Source organism: Spodoptera frugiperda, chromosome 25 (assembly GCF_023101765.2).
Source record: "Spodoptera frugiperda isolate SF20-4 chromosome 25, AGI-APGP_CSIRO_Sfru_2.0, whole genome shotgun sequence".
NCBI lineage: Eukaryota > Metazoa > Arthropoda > Insecta > Lepidoptera > Noctuidae > Spodoptera > Spodoptera frugiperda.
This window is the reverse complement of record NC_064236.1, coordinates 9,814,873-9,833,728: the sequence shown is the minus strand read 5'-3', so window position 1 is coordinate 9,833,728 and position 18,856 is coordinate 9,814,873. Positions and strand designations below refer to the sequence as shown.

Below are 18,856 nucleotides of genomic sequence, written 5' to 3'. Positions count from 1 at the left end.
TTCCATATTGTAATAAACATCTAGGCAATAGTAGGTACATAGGTAAACTTGTAAAAGATATGTAGGTGTAACTTGTTCAGGTATATGCAAAGCAATGCTTCCGGTCAATAGTAGGTTGGCAATATTGGTATTTTCAATAATATAATGATATTATAAATATTAATACTATATGGTTTAACAAGTTAAAATTGTAATATATATTAGATATTTTAGTAATGACATATTATAAAGCAAATTGACCTTATTTACAATGCAAACGGTTTTATAATAATCACTATGATGTAAATATACATTTATTCCTGTATCATCAATAATTAGGCATGGCATCGATCATTATTGAGTGCCTAGAGATATTGTAGGTCGTCCTCGTTGCATTTGATAAGTTTAAAAACGCATACAAATTATTTTAAATTGATATTATCGGGGATGCTATGTAGGCGTCAACATGTTGACCGTGCACAAGTAAACGTTGAAAAATCCCTTCCTAAAAAAACTAGTTTCGTTTGAATGTATTTTGTAAAATCTTAGTTTAGGCCAAATTCGTTATAAAATGATTAAAATTCCCACTATGAAGGAACACGAGTGATGGTTCAGTTGCCACAGTTTGGACTTCGTTTGGTCTCACAAATAAGTAGGATTATGTATAGTGATTGATATGATTTTCTTCAAATACTAATGTTTTTAGGAAGGTCTTGGTTTATAGTTGTTAGTGTTACCATGTATCCAGAATGCAAGTACATATAGGCTACAATATTGTATATAATATAGATGAAACAATAAATAAATTCGTAGGGTTTGTAGTATACGCTACAAGTCAATAGCAAGTCAATAAGTGTTGCGCTTAAAATACTCTATAATCATTTACTATATTTGTGGCATTATCATTAAAACGAGCATAAACATTTATGGTGCGATTTTTTTTTGTAACTTTTTTCATATAATTACTGTATTTGAACATTGTACTGAAGGTACCTACACAAACTGTCTAGATAAAATCGACAAAGTAATCTAATAAATCTGATTCGTGAGTCAATAACGTGGAAAGCGGTCGTCGTGTAGGACTGCCTCATATTTCGTCACTTTATTAACACACTATTCCTACAACACTAAACATCATCGGTACGTATATACTGATCTATGTAACTATGGTGAGTAATAATCCTGTTAGATAAGTAACCTTGGCGTTGAAGGGTGTACATCAAACAGATACTGAAGAGATTGCAAACTATGAAGATCGATCGCCAGGCTTTTATGAGGGTGCGCAACAATTGCGCGCGCGTCACTTAATCTTTGGGCTGAGGTTTAACTATCTCGCACTTGCCGGGTGTAGCCGGGGTCGGGTCCTCGGAGAACAGGGGATTCTTGACTTCCATTTCGCCCGTCTGTGGATACGTACCTTATTTCAGTACATGGTTCAACAGTCGACGAAAATTATTTCATTTCACACAAAATATACTCGTGCATAAAAACCAAAACATCCTAGAAACAGAAGGTGCATCAATCTAATATTGAACTTTACTTTATGACGTCACGTCTACTCAACCTATACAAATGTTCCGAGCTCGTAAGTCCCGTGGTCAGCATCCGCGGAATTCGATTCATTATTTCCAAATAAGAGCTTTGACAAAAAATGATTCATAAGAATTGGTTTGTTTGTCCTGTCTTTGTCCTGTAATATTTCAAAAGATTTTTTAAGTTTATGAAATTGAAGTATAGATGAATTGGAGTGCTATGTAACTTTCAGTTGTTCTGTGACTAAAATACTCGTAATGTTATTTTTGGTGATACCATAATTAGTCATCATTGAAAATATTTCAAAACAACTTGAAATATTTTCAATGATGACCAGAATAAGCCTCATTCTAAAAATATTCTGGATCGTCAATGTACCGTATCAATTTCAGTAAAGTTCGCTTCATTTGTTCACGCAAAGGTCAAGCTTTTGCCTTTTGATAGATTGTATCCTCCCTCCTATTCCCGGACTGTAAATATGCTAGTAGACATGTTGGGACCGATCAATATCTAGGTACATATGTAATGAGAATTTAATGCCTAAGGTACATTTGTAACTATACGACGGAATGAAGTACATCACGTGCGGAGGTTGTTAAGTAAAGTTCATATCGTAAAGGTTGACTAAACAAGATTAAGTCGGTTTAAACAAAACGTGGCGGACGTACCGTGGCGAATCCAGGGCATTCGTAGACGGTGTAATCTCCTTCTTCGTTCTCTTCCTCAGACTCAGGGTCAGAAACAGATCCATTGCGGTGCTCACAGCCATTTCTGAAATGAATAATATACGAACCCATAAACGTATGAGGTGCTCTAATTACATGTTTAGTTCCTTTTATGATTTGAAGAAAATATTATTTCTAAATATGGGTGCTGTAAATTGAGTCAATGGTTCGAATTAAGCTATTATAAAATCAATTACTAATGCATGACCACGTCACAATTCCGTACGGACTGAAGCTAAGGCTTTACGGAATACTGAAATATTCATCAACAATTTAAAAGCAAATTACGACTGAAATGTTCGGTAAAAGTTGAAACGATTATTCCTCGTAGTAAATGTTCGTTCGATTGTAACTTTGTAACGGGTGTTTTATTTTTGGAGCGCAAACTATTATACAGTACTTGGAGTTTTTTTTACTTGTTCTGAAAAGTAACTTTTATTTATTTGTGTAAAGTCCGTATTTCAGTCCGTTAATGAAATGATAAGTAAGTGAACAAGCAGGCGAGCGTGCGTACATGTCTTCAAACGTTTCATGAAAAGGAACAATGTGTCGATCTGTCGTCTACCTTTCCATTGCTATTATTTGCTGTTTCTGATGCTGGTAGTGGTACATGTGGGCCGAATGAGCAAGTTTCCTGTCGCCAGAGATGTCAACGTTAGGTCCAGTCACTCCGTATGCAGGGTAGTCCACATCAGCGGCAGCTTTAGCTTTCTTACTTAGTCTGTGGGATGGTCATGTCGGGTCAATGACACATACCAGTCAAATGTGTAAACTACTAGGTGTGACGTGATCGTAGGTGAAGTTACTTACGTGTACCAGCCGAACGCAAAACCGATGATAGCCATAGTAAGAGCGGTGCCGACAGCAGCAATTAGAGCGATTCCGTAGATCGAGTCAGCCGGGTCCGACGCAGATTCCAGCACATGGATGTGACGAGGTTTATCCGTGCCATCGGGGTTCTCTTGAGTGCTAAACATTGGCATTGGATTTAAAAAGTTGCCACCCTAGTCATCCATATGTTCTACAACTCGCACCTATAATGTAGCCGTGGCAGGTGCAAAATGCATTGCTACAAAGTCTACTCTAACACAAAAACTAAATGTTTCATAAAACATACCAACTAAAGTATCAATCACTTTGTAAATAAACACGTCTTTATAATATGCTTGAGTGAGAAGCGTACATAATAGGATCACATGCTGGTAGGTCTGGTTAGACATAGCGAAACAATATGGGTTGCAACATCATGCTCGTAACATGACAGAACAGGGCCATTTATAGTGAGATAGGACGTTCCACAACGGATGAGCATTGGTGTACATAAAATGTATGGTAGGCGTGGAACTCATTCTTGCTTAAATTGTGTATATTTTATTAGGTACCGTCTTTTTATCTGTGTTAGTAAATACAATACTGAGATTTGGTATCAATTTTGTTTATCCCATCAAAGTGATGATTTCCTTTTTATTAGGATATTCTCAATAAGTATTGTTGCTGGTGTTTACACGAAGTTGTTAAACAGCTACTATAAGCACTGACTCGGCTCATCTATATAATCTTTGCCAATACTGCGCGTGCGTCTATACATATACATGCGCCTCTTGTATCCCACTTCGTGAAACAGGCTTCTCACGCATACTTATAAATATTTATATTCATATATATTTCTAGAATATAATCTCAGTTGGAGACGGTATTTTGTTTATACTATTTTCATTTTATTTCTTTAGAGCCAGATTTTGTCGAAATGAATTAATGAAGACAGGTGAAAATGATAATGATGAGCCGTTATCGACGTACCGAATTAGCCAATTGGGTTATATACTTAAACGAAAACATAAATATAATAAATTCAATTTATATATAGTAAATAAAACAGATAGTAATGAATAATAAATATTTCAAACACAAGTTACAGTCCTAATAATAATGTACGCAGCGTAGTATAATGTTGTGTATAACAATTTGAAGTAATTCAATAAGCTGCAATAGTACCAATTCTGGCTGGAACGTAGTTAACTAGACAATGGAATTCGATTTCTCATCAATCAATCAACTCTGTTTGTGACAGTCATCAGCGGTGGAGATGACGTGTTAGCATATAGGTATAACAGGTACACGAGCCGGAATGTGTGCAAAACGTGATTGTAACATACTAGCAGGAATTAGTAGGACTGTACCTTAGCGTCCACCTAAGCACACTTGAGACGTGCTACGCTCCAACTACAAGTTTGACAAGCTCGCCTGAGCAATCACCTCGTACAAGCTTCTCTTGTTGGCTCTCGAGATGTTTGCACAATACCAGGACACGCGCACTGGAGCTCGCTTGTCAACCTTGTTACGTGTGTATAATTACATTCATAAAATTTTGATTCGCATTTTTTCGTCGATGATGGTTCGTTATACATATTCGTTCGAGGACAATGAGCGATTCTAATTAGTGTGATTGTTTCTGAAGTGCGTTTTGATACTTTCTTATTGGTGTACACATTGCTTGCATTCGTTGCTTCATTAGACAGTTCACAAGTGAATGCTTCAAACAAAAGTGTCAATTAGGACAAACGTTGTTCCATGCGCAACTAAGGACTGTTAGGAGTGTAGGCTAAGGAATCTCTAAGTGTTAAAACGTATGGCTTCACCTTGTCTCAGGCACATCAGTGGGATTTATTCTCAACCAGCGCAGGTTGGATGGCAGTAAGGAGACAGGGATACGGTAGTCCTTATTTGCCCTAAAAAAACGCTACATTGTCTATTTTGTAAACGACATGTTGTTTATCACTAAACATATTACACATCTGTTCCTCTTCGACATCTAGTATAAGTGTAGGTAGCACTGACGCGACAGGGTACAAACATAAGTATGTACATACAATGATATATTCTTTATAAAATATAGTACATATTTATATAATAGAATAATTATATAACATTAGAATACCAAAATACATAATATACAGATATAAGCGGTTGGCTAAGAGTCTGAACTACACAAATAGCCCATCTAGCAGATCTAATAAAATAAAACCTAGAAACGATACGGATTGCCTCAAAGAACTCTCAGCAGAGTAAACAATTGTATAACGGTTCCTCGATTTTCAATATTTCCCGCGAACTATGAATACTTCTTTAGAAAATGTGGTCGATTAAAAAAAGGTGTTTCATTTGTAAACGTTGCTCGCTATGCAAAAGAAATTCAATAATAACAGTAGTTTTCACGTTTCTTTGACGTAGCGTCGATGATTACTCTGTGCAGTACCACGTTTCAATACTTTCTAGTTCATATTTTTCTTAATCCTGGTTTAGGTACCTCGGAGGTTAGGACACAGACTGGTGACCCAAGAGGACGGCGAGTTCTGTGCACTTGTTGGAGACGGGCAATAACCTCAGCTGTCTCGGGGTTTACTAAATATTATATTAACCGTCGTGATTTTTTAAACTTTCGGACAATGCTTGTATAGCTATTATTAAAATAGTCCTTTATCGTTAAATAAGAATTCAATATTGATCAGTTTTATTTCGTGTGAATTATCAGAAATAATCCCAATCCATATTTTAACATATCAAAATGGCACGTTGGCTTCTTATGATAGTTTATGTTGCCTACAAGTAGTTTGCTAAGCCGAAGGTCAATAGTCCAGTAACTACCCAGTTCTAACTGCTCGACTGTCGCTAAAGTGTTTTACCTCCTGTTGTCCACGTTTAAGTGCTATTACGTGTTATGCCGTCTAGGCAAGCACTTAGTTGCTTTGAAAGTGGAAAACATCCTTAAGAGACTACGTGTTTGTCAGCCGTTAAAATTTATTGGTTTACTTTAGTTTCCACCTTTACCAGAACACGTAATAAATACATTTCCAATAAAATCTCATTATGGTACTTAAAATTATATAATCACTTCTAAAATAGTATCTATAGGCAACAATGTAAGAGCTCAGAACGTTTTCTTGTTTTTCAAGAGCACTTACAAAACAATGGTGTTCTTTTAACCTTCACTCTTCGTGGAAACTCAAGTTTAGAATAATAAAACACGAAATTTAGTTATTGTTAATTCTTCGAAACAAAGAATAAACGATTCGAATCCTATTATAATAATTAAAAGTTCCCGGTATGCCGCTTATCGTATCTAAAACGAAGAAAAAAAGAGGCAACTTGTTTGTTCTTGACGATAATATCGCTGTTGTTTCAAATGTATAAGCCGTGTCGGACTCGTAATATACGAAATGATTTTCTCGCATCTCTCTAGCTCTGTAATAAAGGAACTTAATATTGCTCTAGCTTTCTCGCATAATTAAAGCTAAAACCACCGTAATAACAGACGTACCTACTTCAGCGGCACATAGCAAGCGAAATGACTGATGTATTATAATATTATTCATTTTCAGTCACAAAATCGCTGGTATAATTAATATTACTTACTGTAAGATAACTTTTAATATTAAAACCTGTCAAAGATTTTATTAGTTACATGTATTAGAATTGAAATTATAAATTGTCAGTAAAAATTAAAGGGTTACTTACAGTCCAACTCGAAGGCGGTCCAGGTTTTCAGCGATCAGGTTTTTCGTTCTACCAAGGTTAGGGTTCTGCCGGATCTGACGTGGAGGCTGGAAATCCACCAGACTCATCGCCTCCGGAGCTGACTCACCACCTTCATGAGGTCCATCAGGTTCTAGAACAATAACATCTCATTAATTTTACGTTTTAATGAGCTTTGATTTTCCATAAACTCTATCTTTTTCATTGTAATTATTGTCAAAAACACTGGATATTTTTCTCAAATAACTAAAACGAACTCGACTACTCCAGCCAGCCAGCCAACCACCCAACCAATTAAATGAATATTAAAATATCAATGCGACTTAGGTTAGATTTTGTTTTTCAAAGATTTCCTGTGTCTGATTATGCTTTACCACCATCGAAGCGCTCGTGTAAAAAGAGATCGAGCTCTCTGGTATTCCAACTAAAATATCATAAATCGAATTGACCAACTACAAATTGAATGAGCTTGAGACAAATCCACGGTCCATTTAAAAATTGATCAAATTTTTAAAATCATCAGTAGTTAGATATTCAAGAGCAGAAGATATTTTATGGCAGTCGCGGCTCGGATACAGCAGCCCATCTCCTCCATTTCCCGTCGGCGTCGTAATGTAAACGTATAACAGATTATATCAGGCGGACAAGCTGGAGCGTCTGCCGGAGCAGTGCTGTGCTGATAATATACTTCGTAGTTTATGTCTATCAAGGCCAGTGCAGTGTTGGCTATATCTATAATTATATTATTTCTGCGTATTAACAGGGCCATGACATATTTAAAGTTTTAACAGAAAAATAATATTAAAGAAAAAATCTAACTTACTTTCGGTGACTGTTTGGTCTTCGGGCTCGTAGTATTCCTTATCAAGAGGTGTCAGTGCGAACGTCTTTTTATTTTCTTCACTGCCGGTTTCTGCAGGCGCCACGGTCAACGAGATTTGTTTCTGGGCCACCACTTGAGGTGCTGAGATAGGTTCAGGCGACACGATTTCCTTGGGTGGTGGCACGGGGCGGATCTCTTCAGGAGCAGGCGTGATGGTCTCCGGTACGTAAGCATGTTCAGCAGGTTCAGCGGATTCAGCGGGTTCAGCGGGTTCAGCAGGTTCTCGGGCAGCTTCTTGTCCATATTTTAAGGGAACGTAAGGATCCCGAGCCATCCATCGTGAAAATTCCTCGACAAATGGAGTTATCTCTTCATCATCGTCCATTTGGTTAATGCGGTCAATTTCCTGCGTTGAAAGAAATTAAACGTAAAATTCCATTCCTAATGATGAAATCCTACAGCTGAAATTCATAAAGATTGTAAGAAATATGAGAAGAATCTCTTAGAAACCTATCTAATCACAACATGATTGCTGGAGAGCCATCTATCACGTATAATTCATTCATGTACACGAATTAGTATACAATTATACATATTATACAAACAAAAGAGTACGAATATCGATGTGTAAATTAATCTGCAATCTAATATTCTCGAAACCTTGGCTAATCATTATTGGTATCGATATATCCCTTTCCTTGACTCGCTATGCACGTAATTCATCAATAGTAAATTAATTCAGCCTTCCTCGGTTGATAGTCAATCGTTGACGATTCAGGCCTCGAAGTTTCCTTCTGTAATGAGTACGTTTAAGTTAAGTGCCATATTACGGCGGCCATTTCACTAAGTTTTAAATTGATGATTGATATGTAAGGCTGCCCGTGCCCAATGGTTAGGGGTACTTCGATAAAATCACATCGTCCTACTTTTGTCTTTCTATAATCGCTCTAGTTGAAAACTAGAACGTACTTCTATTAGAAGTACAATTGCAGCGTATCATTGGAAATCGAATATTAAATTGTAATTCGCGACCAGAACTTTTATTTTTTTAGGTTTTGATGTCTCACAAGGAAAATTGGAATCCGATATCGTTGTCCCTGAGTCTGTGATCAACACAATGTCGTCTGGGATCTGACACTTAAAAATCCTTGTACTTTTATGATCATATCAGGGTCGTATACATTTCAACTTTAAATTAGTTATACTAATAAGAATATTTGTTAGATAATTACTCATAAAAATGTTGGCAAATATATCAAATGCTCCGGTTTGTTTCCCGTTAGGCTCGGACAGCTCGTTGATTGTGAAGCAAGTTCGACAATACCTAGTTAATTTGTATTATAGCCAGTAAAAGTGATTACAAACCTATCTAATCACAACATGATTGCTGGAGAGCCACCTATCATGTATTATTATAATTCATTCACGTACACGAATTAGTATACAATTATACATATTATACAAACAAAAGAGTACGAATATCGATGTGTAAATTAATCTGCAATCTAATATTCTTGAAACCTTGGCTAATCATTATTGGTATCGATATGTCCCTTTCCTTGACTCGCTATGCACAAAGTCATCAATAGTAAATTAATTCAGCCTTCATCGGTTGATAGCCAATCGTTGATGATTCAGGCCTCGAAGTTCCCTTCTGTAATGAGCACGTTTAAGTTAAGTGCCATATTACGGCGGTCATTTCACTAAGTTTTAAATTGATGATTGATATGTAAGGCTGCCCGTGCCCAATGGTTAGGGGTACTTCGATAAAATCACATCGTCCTACTTTTGTCTTTCTATAATAGCTCTAGTTTTTAACTAGAACTTACTTCTATTAGAAGTACAATTGCAGCGTATCATTGGAAATTGAATATTGAATTGTAATTCGCGACCAGAACTTTTATTTTTTCAGGTTGCGATGTCTCACAAGGAAAATTGGAATCCGATATCGTTGTCCCTGAGTCTATGATCAACACAATGACGTCAGGGATCCGACACTTAAAAATTCTAGTAGTTTTATGATCACATCAGGATCGAATATTCAAATTTTGAATTAAATAACGAGTTAGATTAATTACTCATCCAAAAAAATCAATGAAACCCTTCGTTTGTTTCCCGTTGGCCTCGGACATTTCGTTAATTGAGAAACAAGTTATAGCAGTACCTAGTTTTAGTTGTGTTATTATGGCCAGTAAAAAATTAAATTACAAAGCCATATTTTTGTAATAGGTATCGTGAGACAAACTAAATTGACTAAAAATCACGGTTTTCTCACGTAAATTGAGTACTAATTGATTACAAAGCTTAGGAGAAATAAATCAAACATAAATTGATGCGCAGAAGACATTTATAGAATAAAGTTTGTCCTCCCATCCGACTGAATGCTGTACACGTTTTTAAACTTTCCTTCAGCTAACTCTAACTTATTGCCTATTACGTTGTGCTACGAAGACCTTGGCGTGTAAAATTGTCCGGCGCTTCTGGTTTTAAGGCTTAAGAACAAAGAATCCTATTATACAAATATAATTAAATATATCCTTTGTGAAGAAGAAAAAGGAGCGGGCGCGTCCAGTAGGACAGCAATCTATTCACTCCCAATGTTTGAATTCCATCCGATCGGTTTGTTGTCAACACTGAATTAGATTACATTAGTACAGCAATGCCGTCTCCGTGGGCCAATCTCTGCATTCTGCAAGTGTCAACACGAGCACAGATTAGTTAGCTGTTTAACAGAAGTTAATCGACAGCGCCTTGGGCCAGACTATCGATAATTAACGCTGAGGCGCCACGTTTTCAAAGTTCTCTAAGTCATACTGATTGGGAGGACAGAGACTGTATTAAGATTAAAATCTCGTATAAATAATTAAAGCATTTACATATTTGCCATTATTATTTTACAGGTTGAATTTTAAAATCCCTTTGTTATTCAATTTTAATTTGTGTAAAATGTTTTAGTCTTAGTTTTTATTTTTATTTAGTCTATGTATTTGTAAAATGTTCAAGGTCTACAAATGAATGAAAATTACCCCTTTACTAAACAAACACATTATCGAGCAATAAGAAGGTGAGGTGAGTTGGCGGTGGATTATGACTATTTAATGAAGAGGTCGAAGCCTCCTATGATTGCAGTGACCGTGTACGTAATTAATGGTCGCAACAATTTTCCCTCGGCACATTGTAATTTATGCATTGTATTAAAACACACGGTGTCCCAGGGGTGCATTATTTTAACTGCAGTCATTACAAAAATTGTCTTCGCCTTGAAGTCGAATACTTAATAACACTCGTAATTGTAGAGTTTAATTTTATTTAAAAGAAAACCTTTTTTCACTATGCCACCATGTTTTATGCTTTTGTTTTTTATTTAAGTATCCGTTTTCAACTGTCACTCGGCAAATTTGAAACAAAATTTTTACAACTCGTTAAATTACGCATCTGCTCGTAATTCAATAACAGTAATGTCGTAGCCACGTCTACGAGTTTTATGGATCGTCGTAGCGCGCGTAGCACAAAGATTTCACGAATTTTACACATGATTTGGTTTTGATACACAAACAGCGTAGTTCAATGTTATCTCAAGCTCACACAGACATCAATGGATAGAAACAAAAGTGAAATATTGGAAGACATATTGTAACCTTTACATATAATTGAGGTTATGTGTCAAAATTCCATTCCGATTTACACAATATATACATAGTTAAAATCTTGCAAAATATTACATAAATTCTAGAGAGCTCGAAAATATTATAACATAGATATAATATAGCATTAATATCTCCGCGTAGTACACATAAAATAACGAATTTAATTTTCGTAGCTATCTCGTAGCATTTTACTACGGATATTAATGTAATAGTCTTCGTAGCACGTTCGTAGCAATTTTTGCTAACATAAAAAAATACATTTTGCTATCACATTCGATTCTAATATTGAATTATTATTAATATGTTTTAAAACCTATTAGCCTTTCATTTCACAGTATGTTTTGATTTTTGTTTTTACATGATGTGTAATGTGATTAATGTAACACAAAAATTTGAGGTGAGATACTGTTTGGCATATCGCCTAAAATATAACTTCAGTATATTATTACGCTTTCTAGAACCCCAGGTACAGTCTAAGTAATAATTTCATTAAGTTGTTGGTTGTATCACGTTCACACTTTGTAGGTTATGTAATTACCAATTACGCTGTGGGAGCGCAAAGCACAGTAATTTAATAAAACTGAAGTTCTGTATAGTCACTGTGTTACTGTTCATGTATTTCGACACCATTTTCTTTAGTTAATTATTATATTTACACATTTACGGCGACTAGGGTGCACTTATAACCTAACTTTCTGCAGTACACCGAGTACATAGGTACATGTTTATGTTTGTAGGTCAAGGGTTGCCATCATATTTCAGGATTTACAACTGATATTCTAGCTTCACTTACTAATTTAATTCCTGAAGTCGAGCTGAGTATTAAAAATATCTTTAAACTTCGTTCACCTGGCTACAGATAATTTATTTATTTCAAATTTTCTACCAAGATGATTTGACAGTGCCAAATTAATAAACTTTTCAAGGCATAAATTATGCGATTGCTTTATAAATGGATGAAAAATTTCAATGACTATTTTTGCATAAAACAGATACTATTATAATTTCCTTTAGGTACGAAGTATTACAAGATAAGGCCGTACTTTGGAAGCACAGAGCTGAGTCGCTTGGAAAAATACGAGAAGAAACATGAAAGTTTTCCGAATAAACGTTCAACTTTAAGTGCTAAAGCGGCGCTCGAAGAAGACTAACGGAGGATTTATATTGGAGTGTCATGTCGGGACGTGATGTGCTTTGACGCAATGAGCAGCTTGCACATATATCTTACACGCCCCGACACCGGCACACGACTCGACACTAATTACTCAACGTCAACGTGGCTCGTTTTGATGATTCTACAAAACTATTATGAAAATATTACTATTTCTACTCAAAATTTGGAAAAGAAGTGCAAATATTTATTCCAAAAATGAATAAAATATGAGATGCAATTGTATTTCGCGTGAGTACAGACACAATACCGATGGGAAGATTCTTTTGAAATTTTTCATCGAATAAGATTTAGTTTGCAGAAATATATTTTACAATAAAAGACGAGATATAAATTGGACACGTTCTCTCTCAATGGTGAGCTGCAATTTATTATGCGATCACGCTCGAGTGTCGCATTTTGCCATGTCAGAGTATGCTATCATCGTGCAAGCTCGGCTCAGTTGTCGTCACAGAGAATCATGCAAGATGAGTGCACGTCTTTAAATCAATTATTGAGCTTCGATACTCGATAGCCCTCGGGGCTTCACGATACAGCGCTCGCATTTAATATTTATCGATAAATTGCGATCGTCATCATTGCTAGTAAGTGCCCCAGTAAGTGCCTTTTCACATCATAATATTTTCTTATTATTCTGCAGCGCATCCAAAGGGAAATGCTTTTATTATCTGTAGACAAGTAGCATAGACAAAACGGGAAGCGTCTATCCAGTTTGTGAGAGGCTTTCTTTCAGTGTTATCACTAAAAATATGTGCATAAAATCAAGAAAATGTTTTTGATTTTGTAAAGAAGATTAATATAATCTTTGCAAATATGTGAAGGAATAGTTTTTTAAATATATAAAATAAAATTTAATATGTTGTATATGTATTAGGTGCATCTCATAAAGACAACTCGAAATCCTATTTTCTTTTGAATTCATATTCTGTATGACATAAATATATTCAAAAGGCGACAAAATCTCGTCTCTCGTTTCGAACTGAATTCTATGCAAGAATGATTTGATTCATTCACGTAACCTTTGTACGTGATTTTAATGTTCATATTTCTGGCAACCCGCCACACGTCAAGGGGGTGGGATTCTGCACTGTCAATGAGACGTATGGAGATGTATGTGATAATGTTACGCAGCGTTATAGTGCTCAGTGATGCTCTTAAAACAAGATTATCCATGCATTAGCAAGGTATTAGGATGCCGATCCAACGACCTAGCTCCATATGCTTGCTAAAAGCTTCTAAACAACGCTGTTACACTAACTTTGTGAATTAATTGGAAATGTTTGCTGTAGTGACTCGATGAGGTTATACTTTCTAATGCCTTTTCGTGTTACTTGCTCCAATATTCAGAATAGCTTACGGTTACAGGTGCCTGTATTTTACGAAACTTGGCTAAGTAGAATGGCTTTTCAAATGGAAAAAGTTTCACGAACTCGATCTAAGGTACATTATGAGTTAGGTTATGTAGGTACACTCGATCACTTTTGCATCCTTGACACTTTTACTTCATTTCTATTGCTGTAAACTGTGCCCTAGTTCTATTGGATAGGCAATTCATGATTAATTTTGCTTAAAATCTTCATTCATAAGTAAGCGGTAGCTGACCTCAGGTGTAAATCATGAGACAGTGTGCCCCTGCACCATCAGGCTCCACGTGCAGTGACATTGTGTTGCCAATCACAAAATTCCAATACCGAGGGTGAATCTATCTGAATAATTCCTCGACTACACTGATGTGATACGAAAAGACAAGGGAGGTCAGATTGCAACGAATATGTTATGCTAATTTACGTCCCTCGTGAAACGTTGGAGTTTCTCTGTTTATTGTTTTACAACCCTGTCTCTTAACTAGTTTAAATTAAATTATATTTGACCTGAATAGTTTTGGTAACAGTGAGATTATATCAGTTTATTGCATCTGACGGTGAGCGTCTAGAATTTAACTCTATAGATATTTAGTTATGTTTCTTTAACTAAATACCAAGGTTATGAATACTTGTGATTGTATTACAAAAATATTATTAAATAAACTATAATTTATGTTACCAAGTTGCAAAAGGTAAAAATAAGAAAATTATAGTCCTTGACACGAGAGCTTTTCATTTCTGTATACTCTGTGGCGTCAATTGACATCCGTTCCGAAACGCTGCAATGGAACTTCAAGTAACTTTTACTGTCAAGTTTTTCGTCTAGGATGTAATGAAATTAAGTGACACTAAGTGACTTTGAAGTTTTTAGTTTGGCGGTAGCTTCAAAACTAGTGTCGTGTTTTGTATTATGTATGTATGTGTGATGTATTTATTGAGTACTTGAATTCACACATTTTGAATATAGATCTAATCTCTTTTAATGAGCAATTGTATATTGGAAGTAATGGGACATTTTTCTCATCTCATTTTAACTAAGACGATTTATCCTGTTGTTGTATTAACTTTCAGGAAAACAGTCTAAGTAGAAAGGAATTTAGCAGTTGCAAAGAACAATTTATTATTACTTTTGCCCATAAATATTGAGTTTCTTATATGACATCATGTAGGTACTTAGGAAGTCTATTGAAAGTGTAACCCTCACAAAATAAAGCCTATGTATGCGCCAGGCACAACCCTAAGCGTGTTCAGCGATACGGTTTCATTATCGTGTAAAATGATATCAATGAACACCGGAGTCACTGCGTTGAGTAATAGTTACTGACCTAACTACAGAGAGCAGATTATATGTAGCGTATGATGCAGTCACCTATCCCCCATTGGTCACTGATGACGTCATGTGATAAACGACCGCCAGTGATAAAACTGTTTAGGTATTACTCGTCAAGAGCATCACAGAGTATTATTTCAGTGATTTGACTAAACTTCACCTAAACCTATCGAACTCTACAAGGGATCCGTTTTCCTAACCATACTTGCCCGTCTGGGTACGTACCTTACTCAGCCAGTCTTGTTCGGTAGGGGCGACAGCGCGAGGGGTTTCTTCATACCGGAGTAATGGGTTGGGTAACAGCATACGAGGCAGGATGAAGTCGCTGCGGAAAGGCCGCGGCTGCCAACCTATGCGGTGCGGCAGCTGCGACAGAGCTGGCACAGCTGACGGGCCTAGAAATCTTTACGATAAGTACTCCGCACACAAGTATGCCGATACTGATAGGCACGCCACGTGTACGCGTGGTGCAACTATCCATCCACACGATTGAACATACATTAGCACAATAGACTTAGTACATTTGAGCCAGCGATTAATATTGAAGATCAATCGCTGCAGCGGGATTGTAGACTGGCTCGGTATACCTCAATTAACCTAATTACTAAAACTATTTACTATAAGTTGATTCCCGTCGTATAGTGTCCGAGGAATGTGGTAAGAGGAAAGTACCACATTTGCGGTTGGAATACATATGCACTAATTATACTTTTATTGTAATTGGTCTCATTAATTTTATAGACCGACACGATACTATGGGATTCGACTGCTAAAGACATGACGTAACCAGGATTAACAAAACTGTGTACTTATCTAACTTACTTACTACTACTTACCTTTTCGATCACGTATTGCTGTGGACTTTATTCCTTAATTGTGTTTGTTTTTAAGCTACTTGTTTTGCATCAATACTGTAGTGGTAGGTACACGTAGAATACTGCCAAAAGTATTCTCATAACGTTTACATTGTTCGTTAGGTAAGGCCTAAAACTATTTTTAGTGTAATGTCGCTTTGCAAATATTGTTGAAAATTGTGAAGAATTTGCGCTATTACCAGGATGACGAGACAAAATATTTTATCCATTCGACAATAGAATTCACCCTGAGAATAAACTATGAAGACACCTCTTGTATGACACATTCTGTCACAAATATCAACTGGAAGTCTAGTAAGCAGGTCACTTTAAATTCTCCAAATTCATAGCAGCTCACTTTAGAATGCTACTTACATAACATTACGGTGTCATCTCCCTGAGGAAATACAGTCGGGTTCAGATTTTGCCGACTATACGTCCATTTTAATGAAATGCTTATGCCTACTGGGACTCGACTGGCACAGATTTAAACACAGTTTGTAGACATAAAAATCTAGAAATAGGATTTCGCATATTAGAGTCGACAAAATAAGTTTTTTTTAAGAAATATCGGAAATAATTATCTGGTGAGGCAAAACCATTTCTAGTGTAGGTAAATATATTAGAAATGGTTTGAGTGAAAAATCATGAAGAGAACAAATTAAATTTTGCACCCCTGCGGAAAGGGGTGAAAACGGGGTAAATGTGTTTTTAGTCATCACTACCCCGAAAATAAAGATATACAATCACAGTTATCACGCTGTCAGCTGTTTCAACGTGACAACCGGATCTGTCCTGTTCACCAGTTTTTTTCCATAAATGCCTGGTTACGTCTATGTTTAACTATTCTATAACTATACCTAGGTTATATCTAGTGAAACGATAATAATTAATGGATCAATGAAATGAGTTGTAAAGACAAATAAATATAAAGTGTTTTATTTTATTAAAAACATCACACAATGTTAATATTCACAGTAGGTACCTAGACTAACCTTAGTTTATTAAAATCTATAGGTAAAACAGGATGAGTAGGACTTAACAGTAATCGAGATGGAAGAGGGTTGTTAGGTTTAATTTTTTTTGCTTCATAAATCGTTTATTTACTTAGCCCTCATATCTAAACCAAGACAATTGATTTACACGGCTTTGTTTCCCAGTGAATGCATTAGCCAGCTCCCTAAGTCCATTGTATTGGCTCACATACACTGTAAAGCACGTTCGTTCTATTGTGATATCCATTGACATTGTCTACCTATGAAAATTATATTAACGCAATTGTGTGTAATATGGAAACGGGAGGCGGTCGCAAAAGGCTATTTAAGTCTACTTAAGTTACCTAGCTTTTTGGACGAAAGTTAAATATGTAATATCCGCGCCAACCTCGGGTAAGCATTGCCGGCCGTTTAACAAAACTCAATCATATCGGATTTACCGATGTACATAACTCTATTATTTTCGCTTTTTGATCAAAAATGACATAAATTTAGCATGTGAAACAAATATGGTAATTGACAAATTAACGTTCAGCTCTGATAGTGTAATTGGTTTAAGTGAATTAAAAGCAACGAGGCAGCAAAGAGTATTTTAGTCATATTTTACGTTATGCATTCCACATTTTTAAAGCTGGATAATCTGGATAAAAGATTCTTGTACTGTCTTTTAAAATACATTTTGAATATGAAAAGTAGAAACAAAATATCGAGAAATACATAAATCTTTTTATTCTTTGTGTAAGTTGAATTTATCGAAGAAACATCGCTGATATATCATGTTTCGAGTTGAAAAGCCGCTAGCCGTAGCAAGTTGGACTTAGCCAAGATAAGTAGCAGAGTATAACTGTTAAATCTGCAGATATAAAGTGAGCGGTTGCAATCTTTGAACTGGCGAAGAAGTTACAAAGTTAGTGTTCAAGAAAAATGTATTTGATATTTCCCAGTCGACTTGTTTTGCATTGTTTGTAAATTCAATAAAGCAATATAGTTTATTGAAAGATTTATCCATCGTGCCAGTTAACATTTGTTTCTTCTAAATTCATTATCTAATGTCTTTATGTAAACCGTCGCTACATAACAAATCAAGTTCATGAGCTCTTTATTATTAGGAGCAACCAACTTCATTACAGTTGGTATTCCAGATAAAACAGCTATGAAAAACTATTTTAGTTAACTTGGTTTTAATTTTAGTATTATTAATGTTGTGAAAAATATTTGCGGGAACTATTTACAACGGAAGAATGCTTTGTAAAACGCTAATATGTTTTGAATTAGTTGTCTTTAGTAAACTGCCGTCGGAAACATACATTATATAACTATGCTTTTATTATTATAAATGTATTATTATGATATTTATTTTCAATATATTTTTAATAATAGTATAGAGAATCTTTATATTTATTATTGGCTTGAAATGAAATTGAATTATGCGACAACCTCACGACTAACGAGGACTGTCTCTCCGGCTGTGGAATAAGTATCAAAATACTCAAGGTAGACAATATCATGAATAACAAACAGTTTTCTTTAATAACCCTCTCCTTACGTCTTTTCCTTACCAGAAGCATGTTACCAATTTCATGTCTTATCCTCTTTAGTAATAATAATTACATCTCATTCGCTGGCTCATAACATATAATGTTATAAAAAATGAACTAAGATTGTAAACCTTTATACAATGTTATTATAATACAAGTAAATGTGTGCACTTTATTATTAAGAAGTAAAAATAATAGGTGGACCAAAGATGAGGTGATGAAAGTAAAGCTATAAAGAGAAGAAAGAACAGAAATCAACTCAAAATAGTAAAAACTAACGTTTTTATTGAAAAATAAAGAAGAGACAGATATAGAAGTTTAAGGGTATAAGAAGAAGGGTAAAGATTTGGAAATTTTTCGGGAA

At 35.5% G+C, this 18,856-nt stretch overlaps 1 protein-coding gene across 7 annotated transcripts in view; it reads right to left on the bottom strand.

The window, feature by feature from the left end:
• Positions 1-245: 245 nt before the first annotated feature.
• The window catches only part of LOC118262924 (protein cab-1), a 38,699-nt gene continuing 20,088 nt past the window's right edge, over positions 246-18,856 (bottom strand). For 4 of the 7 annotated variants that reach the window (XM_035574620.2, XM_050704484.1, XM_035574613.2 and 1 more), the window contains exons 3-10: positions 15,331-15,500; positions 7,594-7,999; positions 6,753-6,903; positions 4,877-4,966; positions 3,048-3,206; positions 2,803-2,958; positions 2,181-2,283; positions 246-1,382 (exon numbers count right to left, since the gene is read on the bottom strand). In XM_035574620.2, the coding sequence (XP_035430513.2) occupies positions 1,284-1,382; positions 2,181-2,283; positions 2,803-2,958; positions 3,048-3,206; positions 4,877-4,966; positions 6,753-6,903; positions 7,594-7,999; positions 15,331-15,500 (1,334 nt within the window). In that variant the 3' untranslated portion in view covers positions 246-1,283. Of the gene's footprint in view, positions 1,383-2,180; positions 2,284-2,802; positions 2,959-3,047; positions 3,207-4,876; positions 4,967-6,752; positions 6,904-7,593; positions 8,000-11,778; positions 11,924-15,330; positions 15,501-18,856 lie in introns of those variants that run through there. The other 3 variants (XM_035574648.2, XM_035574638.2, XM_035574628.2) reach the window with 3 other exon arrangements.